The sequence below is a fragment of the Giraffa tippelskirchi genome, chromosome 2 (assembly GCF_054371585.1).
Source record: "Giraffa tippelskirchi isolate mGirTip1 chromosome 2, T2T-mGirTip1v1.2.pri, whole genome shotgun sequence".
Taxonomy (NCBI): Eukaryota; Metazoa; Chordata; class Mammalia; order Artiodactyla; family Giraffidae; genus Giraffa; species Giraffa tippelskirchi.
Genome location: NC_137276.1, coordinates 63,451,091 through 63,462,337, shown reverse-complemented (window position 1 = coordinate 63,462,337; position 11,247 = coordinate 63,451,091). Strand labels below are relative to the sequence as shown.

Here is an 11,247-nt window from a genome sequence, read left to right as displayed (position 1 = left end):
CAAAACTAGAAATGAGCATAGTTAGACTCAATATTTATTCAAGAAGAAAAAAGAGAGACTAGGTTGGCTGGCTAATCTTTCATTGGCTTACTTGTGGGTCTGTGATCAGTGTTGTCAGGCAGCTGCACACCCATGCTCTGTAAAAGGTTGGAAGCAGGTCCTGCCAGTCCAGCTTGGGAACTATAGGACTCTAATATGTTTGAAACCAGGTTCAGGTCTACATCCACTGGCGTCATAACAGATCCTCCTGTGCCAGAATCTTCCTCTTGTGAATCGTCATTGGTAGTCTGGGATAGAGGTTCCTTGTTCATGGAAGGAAAAGAAAGTCATGGGACAGTACGTGGCTAGGTTGGATGGTAGTTAAAATAAAAAGCAACAATGTAAAGTTGAGTTACATATTAGAAAGGAAATTCCCTTCTTGATAGAAAGAAAATGAAGTCTAATAATAAACTATGTAATTTAACAAACACATTAAAATTTGGTTCCAAAGATTATAGCATACTTCTTCTTCGGAAAAGTTTCTACAAATTAAATGAATTCCGTCCCGATTTTGAAATAGCCCAAGGGAGATAACCAGAGGTAAGGAGATATATTTATAGCTTGCCTAAGAGTTTTAAAAGAAATAAACAGAAAAAAATGAACAGTTAAAAATAAATAAATAAAACAGAATCTGAAATTTTCTCTAAGTGAAAGAAGCTAGATTTCTTTCCTACCCACATGTAACATAGAATAAGCAGTATAATTAAGCTTATGTTTAAGAAAATAATCTTTTGTCCAACCAGAGTTAGGAAAAAATTAACCTTATTCAAATCAAAAGATCAAATTCAAATCACAAAAAGTTACCACAAATCAACAATAGAAATTAAGATAAAACAATTTTAGCTGTCCTTTGTACTAGACTCAAAAGGGAAAGAAGTTGAACATATACCATTTGCTTCTGGGTGGTGAAACTTTTGGCAATGCTGGTATGTGCTAGTTCCTGGTCCATCTGGGCCATGTACGACTTGAGATCATCCAGAGTCCCTTTTACAGATGCTTCTTCTCCAGGCTCCTGTGTTTCAAGATCCAAGTCATCATCACTATCTAAACATTCAGAGTCTTCCTCATCCAGATCATCAGAGTCTGACTCATGGGACTTTGAACCTACACAGACCCCAACACAGAAAGAGTCACTTGGTACATTTTTTTGGCATGACTATACGTCTCAAAAGAATTAGAATATTCTCTGCAAAAAAAAAAAAAAGTGAATATACATAGGCAAAGTACTTCAGAAAAATCCCCTCCAGAAAATGATACTGCTGGCAGACATTTGCAGAAAAGTACACAGGCTGAGCTGAAAGATTCTGTTTTGTTTTTTTTTATTAGGTGAATTCAATTGATTAAAAATTTTTACTTAAAAAATTTTAAAACTCCATAATACATGAATATATTTTGATGTAAACTTTCAAGTTACAGAGTTATTGTCTCACATTTCATTCTCTTCCCAGAGTTAAGCATCTTTTAACAGTTCGGTGGGTACCCAGACCTTTATTTATGTAATTCTATGTGTCTGTATGTGTATACAAAATATTTTTTACATAGATATACATATTGAACTATGGTTTGCTTTTCTATTTATTTATATATCTTGGAGGTCCTTTGCTGTCAAAACACATAAATGGACCTCATTCTTCACTAAGGCTATATTGTACTTCATAAAATGAATATACTATGATTTTTTTGGTGGGGGGGTAAAATTGTACTATAACCCAGTTTTTGCTACTACAATGTTGCAATCACCATCTTAGCACACACAGCTTTTTCATGAGGTAAATTCCTGGAAGTGAAATAGCAAAGTCAAAGGTTATGAACATTCTGGAGTACCAAACTGCCTTGAGAAAAGACAACTTACACCTCCACCTCCACAGTTTGACAGTGCTCATTTCTCCCACACTTGAGGAAACTGGTTATTATCAACCTTTAAGATTTTTCCCAATACGATGGGCCAAAAAAATAATTCTTACTTTTATTGTATACTTACTTGTTTACTAGAAAGAGTTAACTATTTTCAAATATTTATTCATTATATTTCTTCTTCAAGACACTGCCTGTTTATATCCTTTGTTGATTTTTTCTTAATTGGGCTATTTGTTTCTTTTTTTTAGTAGTATTAAGTGCTGTTGTGCTTAGTCGTTCAGTTGTGTCCAACTCTTTTCAACCCCATGGACTGTAGCCGGCCAGGCTCCTCTGTCTATGAGGATTCTCCAGGCAAGACTACTGGAGTGGGTGGCCATGCCCTCCTCCAGGGACCTTCCCAACCCAGGGATCAAACCCAGTCTCCCGCATTGCAGGCGGATTCTTCACTGTCTGAGCCACCAGGGAAGCCCAGTATATAAGTGCAGGATGTTTAAAAGAGAAAAAAAAAGAACAATGTAATATTGGAGCCCATGTAAAACCCTATCTAAACACACAGTATTCATTCACTCAACAAAGATTTAATGAGCAACTACTATGCCAGGCACTAAGCAAGGTATCTTTTGCAAAATTACTTAGTACGGCAATAATTAATAGTTGAAAGCAACTCAAAATCACACACATACACACAAAATACAAATGAGATCCAATGCTCCAAAGCTCTAGCAATCTCTATACAACTTACAGTTGCAAAATAAAAATAAATATCACTGTAACTCACCTAAAATCTTATCAAAATAATTAAGAAAAGAATCTGCATCAAAAGTGATTGGAGCCTCAGAAGGTTCTCTGTAAGATTAAAGGAAAAAGACAATTTATCCCAAACAAAACTCTTTGAAACTTTGTCTAAATTGGTGCCGTTCTTAGGAACACTACCAGAGATATACTTTCAAAGGAGGCACAGCAAGGAAAATTGTAGTTTAAATTTTAAAACCCATTATGCTTACTGATCTTGTAGGGCAAAAGAAATGGGAAAGATAGATGAAATAAAAGTAAAAATTGCACTTTGATTATGCACATTTCTAACTTATGCTGATTTAGGGATCTGCCACCTCCCATAAGATATATCTAGCATTAGCAAAAGAAGCTATTTATCCAAATTCATTTAAATAAAGTCTATCTTTTTAAAAACCAAACCTTTAAACATAAAAAAGATCAAACCTTCCCTATCCCTGCTATCTTAAAGAGAGAATATTGAACATAAATTTTAATCTTATGAGGCTACTGAGCATCAACACTAATAAAGATGTATTTGGCTGGGCAAGGAACAATTCCATCTACCTTTTTTTCCCTATTACTTGCCAAATGTAACACCTCTTGTTCTCTGTTATTATTTCTTCCTCTGATAAACATTTTTATCCTCTTTTTTGTAGCATTTATTTTATTATATAAAGTTATTTAAAACTACATTTTCTGCATTATACATGAACATTCACATACAGATGTCTTTTCTATCAAATCCTTATTGTTTCTCCATTGTCAAAAATCTTAATTTTTCATTCCTGCTAGATTTTTCTTCCTTGGTAATTCTTTTTGTTACCCCACTGAAATATTTCTCATGGAAGGAATTATGACCTTGGTACAGGAGAAAGTGATCACTCAGCAAATGTGAATACTGGTCCTGGTTCTCAAATTCCTTCACCTTTTCCATTGTTATCAAGCACCTTGATGTATGACTGGAAAGATTCTCGCAGTTGCTGACGAGTTTCAAGCAGAGGTGCCAGGGTACCATCTGCTCAGTGTATTCTGGTGTGTATACTGGTAACCAATAGATGAGTCTTCCACCTAATATGAGGGTCTCTGCTGAGACCTTTAACAGGTCAAAAAACATATCACACAGATGATAACTCAAGGAAACAGGAATGTGGCTTTCTGGACATTTTTCTATTCCCTTTGGTATTTCCTTCTGTGAACCTGTTCTTCTTGTAGATTCTCTAATACCATATGAAGGATCAGTGATGATTGCATCAAAATATGTGCCCTTCTTCCAGGAAGGTTTAGATGCATCTGAGACCAGGACATCAAGGTAATACTTCTCTAAACCATACTGATGAAGATTTGCCCTAATGTTTTCATCCGGTCCTCTCCATTTCTGGTTTTTCCTACTAGCTTTTCCCAAGCCATGAATAGTATTGTAGTCTATGTCTGTCCCATATAAGTTCACACCAAAATGAGCAGAAGCTCTCAGAAGGCCACCTGTTCCAACAAGTGGATCAAATACAGTATCATTTTTTTTCACTTTTCCATGGTTGGCCATGATGAATGATAAACCAGCATCCATGCTTGTATTTCAAATAAAGTGTCTCTTTTTGACACTGTATGATTCAATAAGCTCTCTCTGTTCATCTGCAATCCATCTACCAAAATAAATATTATGTGGATTCTCAGGGATGTGGTTTGGGTCCAAACCATAATCCTCCAAAACAGAGAATATATGTTGTGGCTTCTTTAAATTCACTTTCCCTTCAAATGGCAAAAATTCAAGTGCATCTATTCATCTAACTTTTTCTTCTTGTGTCAATGTTTTATTAAATGTGTGAATCTTTATTTTATATGTAGAATCTGAATGCAGAAATGGAACCATCTTCTCAACAGGGTAGCTTTTAAGAGAACTGTACAGCTCCTCCAGACACTTTCCATGACCCCATAGTTCAAATATAGACTTGGCACACACAGAAAAATTAAGTCTCTGGCAATATCTTCAGAGGGAATGCTAAGAATCCAAAAAGGAGACTTTCCATAAGTTTCCTGACTACTGGTGAACTGACCTCCAAAAAGTGAAAGCAAAGACTTTATCTCTGGAAGGTGGAACTCCAGGTGTTCCTGTGCCATGAGCAGAAGATAACCTGTTCAAGGTACCCAGCGGCGCCTTTCCTCCTCTTTTGAGTTTGAAGCTTCCAGTCTACTTAACGGTACAAGATCAGATGTCTGATCCTGATGAGAGCTAGATGTTAAAAGTCCATAATATTCTGAGTAAAAGCCTAAAAAGTAAAGTATACAGTTGCCCTGCACAGACAGCTCTGGGGCAGTGGCCTTTAGATCTGAGTGATCTCTCTGGCTTACTTCAAGGATCATAATTAGGTTATCTGAAATCTGACTCCAGATAAGTAAGTTATCATAGTATTAGGTACCAAAAGAGGAAAACAAAGCACTGAAAATCATTTACTAAAAAAAAACAAACACAGAACTGGCAATGATTGGATGATGCCAACACAGAGCCTCTAACTATTTAGATAATTATACTTTAACAGAAATTACCGAGGCAGCTCTGCTCCTTTGTGGGTTGAGACTTTGGATATGAAAGCTTTCATGCTCTCTGAGACTTGAGTTAAGTCATAGTTCTCCTCCTGCCCCTTGGAAATAGGCTCTGGCTCTTTTTTGCCAGCAGCTTCCTGCAGCAGTTGGTCCAATTGATCTGGTGAGAGATCTAACCACCGTTCATCTGAAAAAAGAAGTGTGACACTGCCATACTATACTCACATGAAACAGGTATACTCTCAGTAAAGTACCCTCTGAGACTGAGTGGGATGTTTTAATTCTTTCTCACTCCGCGCTCTATGTTGGCCCATCACTTACCATCTTCTGGGGGAAGATAAGCTTCTTCTTTCTTAAGCTCTTCCATATCAAATGGTATTGTCTGCAATAATGTTAAGATTTCTTCACCTGGGCTCATAGCATGAGAGCTATAAAAAAATCAAAGACATGGGTATTTAATGAGAACTTAGAAGAATAACCACAAAAACAGAGTATTTTAAAGTTAGAAAGGATTATCTAGTCTAATTTGTTTTTAAACATTTGTTCAGGATATTGAATCTTTCCTCTCAAAACTTTACCAGGAACTCAAAATATAAAAAGAACTCAAAGAAAAACTGCTTTGGGGAGTTCCCTGGAGGTCCAGTGGTTAGGACTTGGTGCTTTCACTGCCATGACCCCTGGTTCAATTCCTCATTAGAGAATGAGGGTCCCGCAAGCCTCACAGCACAGCCGAACCAACAAAAAACCCAAAAAGTAAAGAAAAGAGAAACTGCTTTGCAGAAAAAGAAACCATCAACAAAATGAAAAGACAACCTAAAGATTGGGAGAAAATATTCACTAACCATATATATGATATGGGTTTAATATTCAAAATATATAAAAGAACTCATTAATAGCTAAAAAACCCCAAGTTATCTGATTCAAAAATTGGCAGAGAAAATGAATAGACATTTTTCCAAAGAAGATACACAAATGCCAAGAAAAGGTGCTCAACATCAACTAATCATCAGGGAAATGCAAATAAAAATCACAGTGAGATATCGCCTCACACCTGTCAGAATGTCTATCATTAAAAAGACAAGAGAGATCAAGCATTGGCAAGAATGAGGAGAAAAGGGAACCCTTGTGCACTGTTGGTAGGAATGCAAATTGGTACAACCACTATGGAATACAGTATGGCGGTTTCTCAAAAACTAAAAATAGAGCTACCATATGACCTCGCAATCCCACTTCTGGGTATTTATCCCAAGGAAATTAAAACAAAATCTCAAAGAGATGTGTGAATCCCCATGTTCACTGCAGTATTATTCACAGTAGCTAAGACTGGAAACCACCTAAGTGTCTACAAACAGATAATTGGATAAAGATGTGGTGTGGATGGATGAATGGATAGACAGATAAATTCACAGAGACAGAGAGATAGATGGGCTTCCCAGGTGGCACTAGTGGTAAAGAACTTGTCTGCCAATGCAGGAGATGTAAGAGACGCAGGTTCAATCCCTGGGTCGGGAAGATCCCCTGGAGGGCACAGCAACCCACTCCAGTATTCTTGCCTGGAGAATCCCATGGACAGAGGAGCCTGGCAGGCTACAGTCCATGGGATCACACAGAGCTGGACACGATTGAAGCAATTTAGCACACATGCACAGATATACATATATACACAACGGAATATTATTTAGCCATGAGAGAGAAAGAAACCTTGTCGTTGCAACAACATGGATGCACCTTGAAGGCATTATGCTGAATGGAATTAGCTAGACAGAGAAAGTTATATACTGCATGGTATCACTTATATGTGGAAATTAAAAAAAAAAAAGTCAACCTCATGGAAACGGAGAATAAAAGTGGTTGCCAGTGACTAAGGGGTGACGGAAATAAGCACAAAAATCCTAGAAAAAGGATTCAAACTTTCAGCTGTAAATATAGTCATAGGATCTAATGTGAAACATGGTTACTATAGTTGATAACACTATTGTGTAAATGAAATCTGCTAAGAGAGTAAAAATTAAATGTTCTCACATACACACAAAATATAAATATGTGAGGTGATGAATCTGTTAATTAACTAGGTGGTGGGACTCTTTTTCATAATGTATAGGTATATCAAATCACCACAATGGCACTTTAAGTGTCTTACAGTTTTGTTGATTATACCTCAGTCAAACTAAAAAGAACCCTTAAAGATTGCTTTGATTGAAATGGAGGCTGTAGGCTCAGAGACCTGCTCATCTTGCCTTCCCCTTTGCTCTGCAGCAGGCTCCATGGAACACCATCATGAAGCTGCTGATTTAGTGTAACTCTTTCAATCTATATATATCATATTATGAAGAAATGAAAACCCAGAAGAAAGTACGCACAAAAATTAATCTATCATGTATTAAATGCTAGGCTAGCACTTCAAATACATTTTCTTATTTAGCCCTGTAATTACTATTACAAGGAGGTAATAATCTTGTTTTACAAATGAGAAACTCAGAGCCCAGTGAATTTCTATAACTTTTGCAAGGTCATTGAGTTGGACAGAGCAAAGGCTTGAAATCAAGTCTTCTGATACTATTTTGTACTCCCCTCACTATAAACTGAGAGGGAGATACACACAGAGATTATTTATATGACAAGTGAGCTATTTTATGATGGTGATGTGATTTGTTATATAAGTTTATGGAACTCTGTCTTAACTATTTATAATGGAACAAACCAAGTTATATAATAGACTTGCATTAATTTAATAAACATTTGCATACCTTGCTGAATCACGTGGGTAACAGGGAATTATCCCTACTCTGTAATATGTAAATATTACTAAGACAGAGAAAAGAAATATACACAAATAATTATGATAAGTTGAAAACATATAAAGTCACACAGAAATACCAAATGGTTCAAAGAATCACAGAAGAAGGTAATTACATTCACTGGGTGGAAACAGAGAAGTTAAAAAAAAAAAAGAACTAATGGAAGAAACTGAGTTAGCCCTTAAAGAATCAAGAGGATTTTGATGGGTAAGACAGGATAAAGAAACTAGGCATGGGGGAAAAGGAGCGTTTGTATAGAGTTGGGGAAGTGAGGAACATGTTCAGAGAGAGCAAACGGGTTCAGTTTGGCTTAAGGGTGAAATCTGAGGCTGAACAGATGGACTGAAGAGTACAACGAGGCTGAAATGGCTAAGTTTAGACTCAGTGAAATAAGGAGTGATCACTGATGGCTTCTTTGTTATTTTTAATTTTTGCTTTATGAGATTAAAATAAAAGATAATAAATATATCCTTACCACCCAGAATTAAAATACTGCTATATTTACCTCTAGTCTAAATATATGATTACGTTAATAAATTTAACACAAAAACCAAACTAGTAATATATGTGATGGTGGTGTTCAGTCGTGTCCGACTCTTTCTGACCCCATGGACTGCAGCTTGCCAGGCTCCTCTGTTCATAGAATTTTCCAGGCAAGAATATTGGAATGGGTTGCCACTTCCTCCTCCAGGGGATCTTCCCAACCCAGAGATCTAATCTGTATCTCCTGCAATGGCAGGCGAATTCTTTAAGCACGTACTTTAAAAAATACATGATAGATAAAGTTAGTATTTCCTTTGATGATCAACACTACCAGTTCCAATCTGTTTCTCTGCTACCCAAAAGTGACAGCTCTCACAAGAACCTTTCTGGGCCACTGAGTGAGTAAGAGAACACTGTTTTCTCTACCTGACGTGTTATTCCCTTGATACCATTCCCTCAGTATCACCTGTCTGCCTCAATCCTTGACATTCTTAGATCTCTTTTGAAAGAAAACCCCCTTGGAACGGTCTCCCTGGTCAGCCTTTCTAGAAGAGCAGCCCTCACATCTCTCTCCCCAAACACTGCCTTTTCTTCAAAGTACTAATTACCATCTACCATCATATAATGGTTTATTGTCTTTCTCCTACACTAGTATGCAGCTCCACAGGGCAGGGAGAACTGGGGTTCACTTGTTCTATTCCCAGTGCCTAGAATACGGCCTCGCACATAGGAGATAATAAATACTTACTGAGTGAATGAAGATAGCTGTATCTATAATATATAACATTTTGTGTATTTTTAAAATTTATATCCATAGCACCCACATTTTACTTGTATTTTTCATTCAATATTGTATTTTTTAAATCTATTCATTTAGACCAGTGATTCTTAACTGGTGACAATTTGGCAACATTCGGCAATATTTTTGGTTGTCACAATTGGTGGGGAGTGGGGAGTCAGTCCTAGGGGAATTTACTGGGTATAGAGGTCAGAGACGTTGCTTCATCTTACAATGCACAGGATGGCTCCCCACAGCAAAGAACCATCTGGTCCAAAGTGTCAATAGTGTCAAGGTTGAGACATTCTGGTTTAGATTTATGGATATTTATGTAATCTCTGGTTAACTAATGGATAGTAAGCCATCATATAAATACACTGAAATTCATTTATCTACTATTGGTGGACACTTCCACTGTTTGTAATTTTTCACTATTACAATCTCCAATAATTTTTAGGAGAGGGAAGTAACATGATTACAGATATATTTCAAGCGGATTCTCCTGGCTCTGATGGTTGAATTGGAAGAGAAGAGTCACTAGAGGGTAAGAAATAAGTTTAGGTGTAGCCATAGTTCAATAATGAAGTAATTAGAGTATATCTACCCAGGCAGTAAGGAAAAAGAATGCAAGACACAAGATAATAGTGAACAGTATCTAAGGACTGGATCCAAGGACAGCCAGGAGGTCTGGGTGATAAGAAGGATGGTGGTACAATTAAAAGACAGCAGGAAACAGTCAAAGATATTAATTCAGCTAATAAAAACAAAACAAACAAACAAAAGCTTTAGGAAGTCAAGAACAGGTCTAGAGGGAGATGTGAGCTTGGTTTCAAATTGCAGAGAAGTCATTCTGGTTGGTGATTGGGAGTTTCTCCTACAACACTCATGAAAATGTTGGGTATTGAAGCTATTTGCAATAAGTAAATTAGTGTCCATTTGCTAAAACGCTGTGCAGCTATTTAAAAATACACTTATCAAAACAGGGTCATGGGAAAATGTAAGATCACAACAAGTAAAAATTATGAACAAGACACATAATTTCTTGATAATGTAAAAATTTTTTTTTAAATCAATTGGTTATGAGGAAGAAGAATCCCAGAAGGCAGTAAATCGAAAGAATAATAATAGTGGCTAACTCATGATATAAATTTTTCCCTCTTACATTTTTCTCTATTTCCTATATGAATGAATGTTATTTTTATAATAATAAAAGACATTATTATTTAAAAAGAACTACCAAACCCTCAATCTATCTTATTTCATGGGAGAATAAGATAGCCCTAAATCTCCTACATGAGTCTAATTTCTTTTTTTTTTTTAATTAGTTTATTTATCTATTTTTTAACTTTACAATATTGTATTTGTTTTGCCATACGTTGACATGAATCTACCATGGGTGTACATGTTTTCCCCTTCCAGAACCCCCCCTCCCACTTCCCTCCCCGTCCCACCCTCTGGGTCATCCCAGTGTACCAGCCCCGAGCACCTTGTATCATGCATTGAACTCTAATTTCTTAACTTCTCTTCAACCGAAGATTATAAAGTAATGCTGTTCAACGGGGGAGTGGTCTCCTAGAGGTGACAAGATTCATCTGGGGGAGATTCCCCTAACTATGAGAGCCACCTCCTTTACTTTCTTCCCCAAGTTTCCTTAAAACATACCCTAAGAAGGCATCCTCTTTCCCACAAATTACTGCCGTAAAATTGATGAGAATGGGACAAAGGCACCCCTAGACACTTACAGAAGAGTGGAAAAAAAAGTGTTAGCTGTTCAGTTGGGTCCGACTCTGCAATCCCATGGACTGCAGCCCATCAGGGCTCCTCTGTCCACAGAATTCTCCAGGCAAGAATAGAAAAGAATAGAGACTGCTGTAAAGTCATAACAATCTCACAGATACTGAGGTTAGAGCTCTCTCGGCATCAATTTTGCTTCATACAAACTTTAAGTAACATTTTATTACACATATATGTGATGTTTGA

At 36.8% G+C, this 11,247-nt stretch overlaps 1 protein-coding gene and 1 pseudogene across 12 annotated transcripts in view; both read right to left on the bottom strand.

Annotated features, from left to right (window-relative positions):
* Positions 1–11,247, bottom strand: part of ECD (ecdysoneless cell cycle regulator) — a 45,198-nt gene that overhangs the window by 17,121 nt on the left and 16,830 nt on the right. For 7 of the 12 annotated variants that reach the window (XR_014075881.1, XR_014075877.1, XR_014075879.1 and 4 more), the window contains exons 10-14: positions 5,530–5,636; positions 5,212–5,395; positions 2,675–2,742; positions 929–1,143; positions 92–302 (exon numbers count right to left, since the gene is read on the bottom strand). Coding sequence is in view for 5 of the 12 variants with exons in the window: in XM_081565966.1 (XP_081422092.1) it covers positions 92–302; positions 929–1,143; positions 2,675–2,742; positions 5,212–5,395; positions 5,530–5,636 (785 nt within the window). In the remaining 7 variants the exon portion in view is untranslated. Of the gene's footprint in view, positions 1–12; positions 303–922; positions 1,144–2,674; positions 2,743–5,211; positions 5,396–5,529; positions 5,637–11,247 lie in introns of those variants that run through there. The other 5 variants (XR_014075876.1, XM_081565958.1, XM_081565975.1 and 2 more) reach the window with 2 other exon arrangements.
* Positions 3,416–4,310, bottom strand: LOC145538247 (tRNA (guanine(10)-N(2))-methyltransferase TRMT11 pseudogene; annotated as a pseudogene).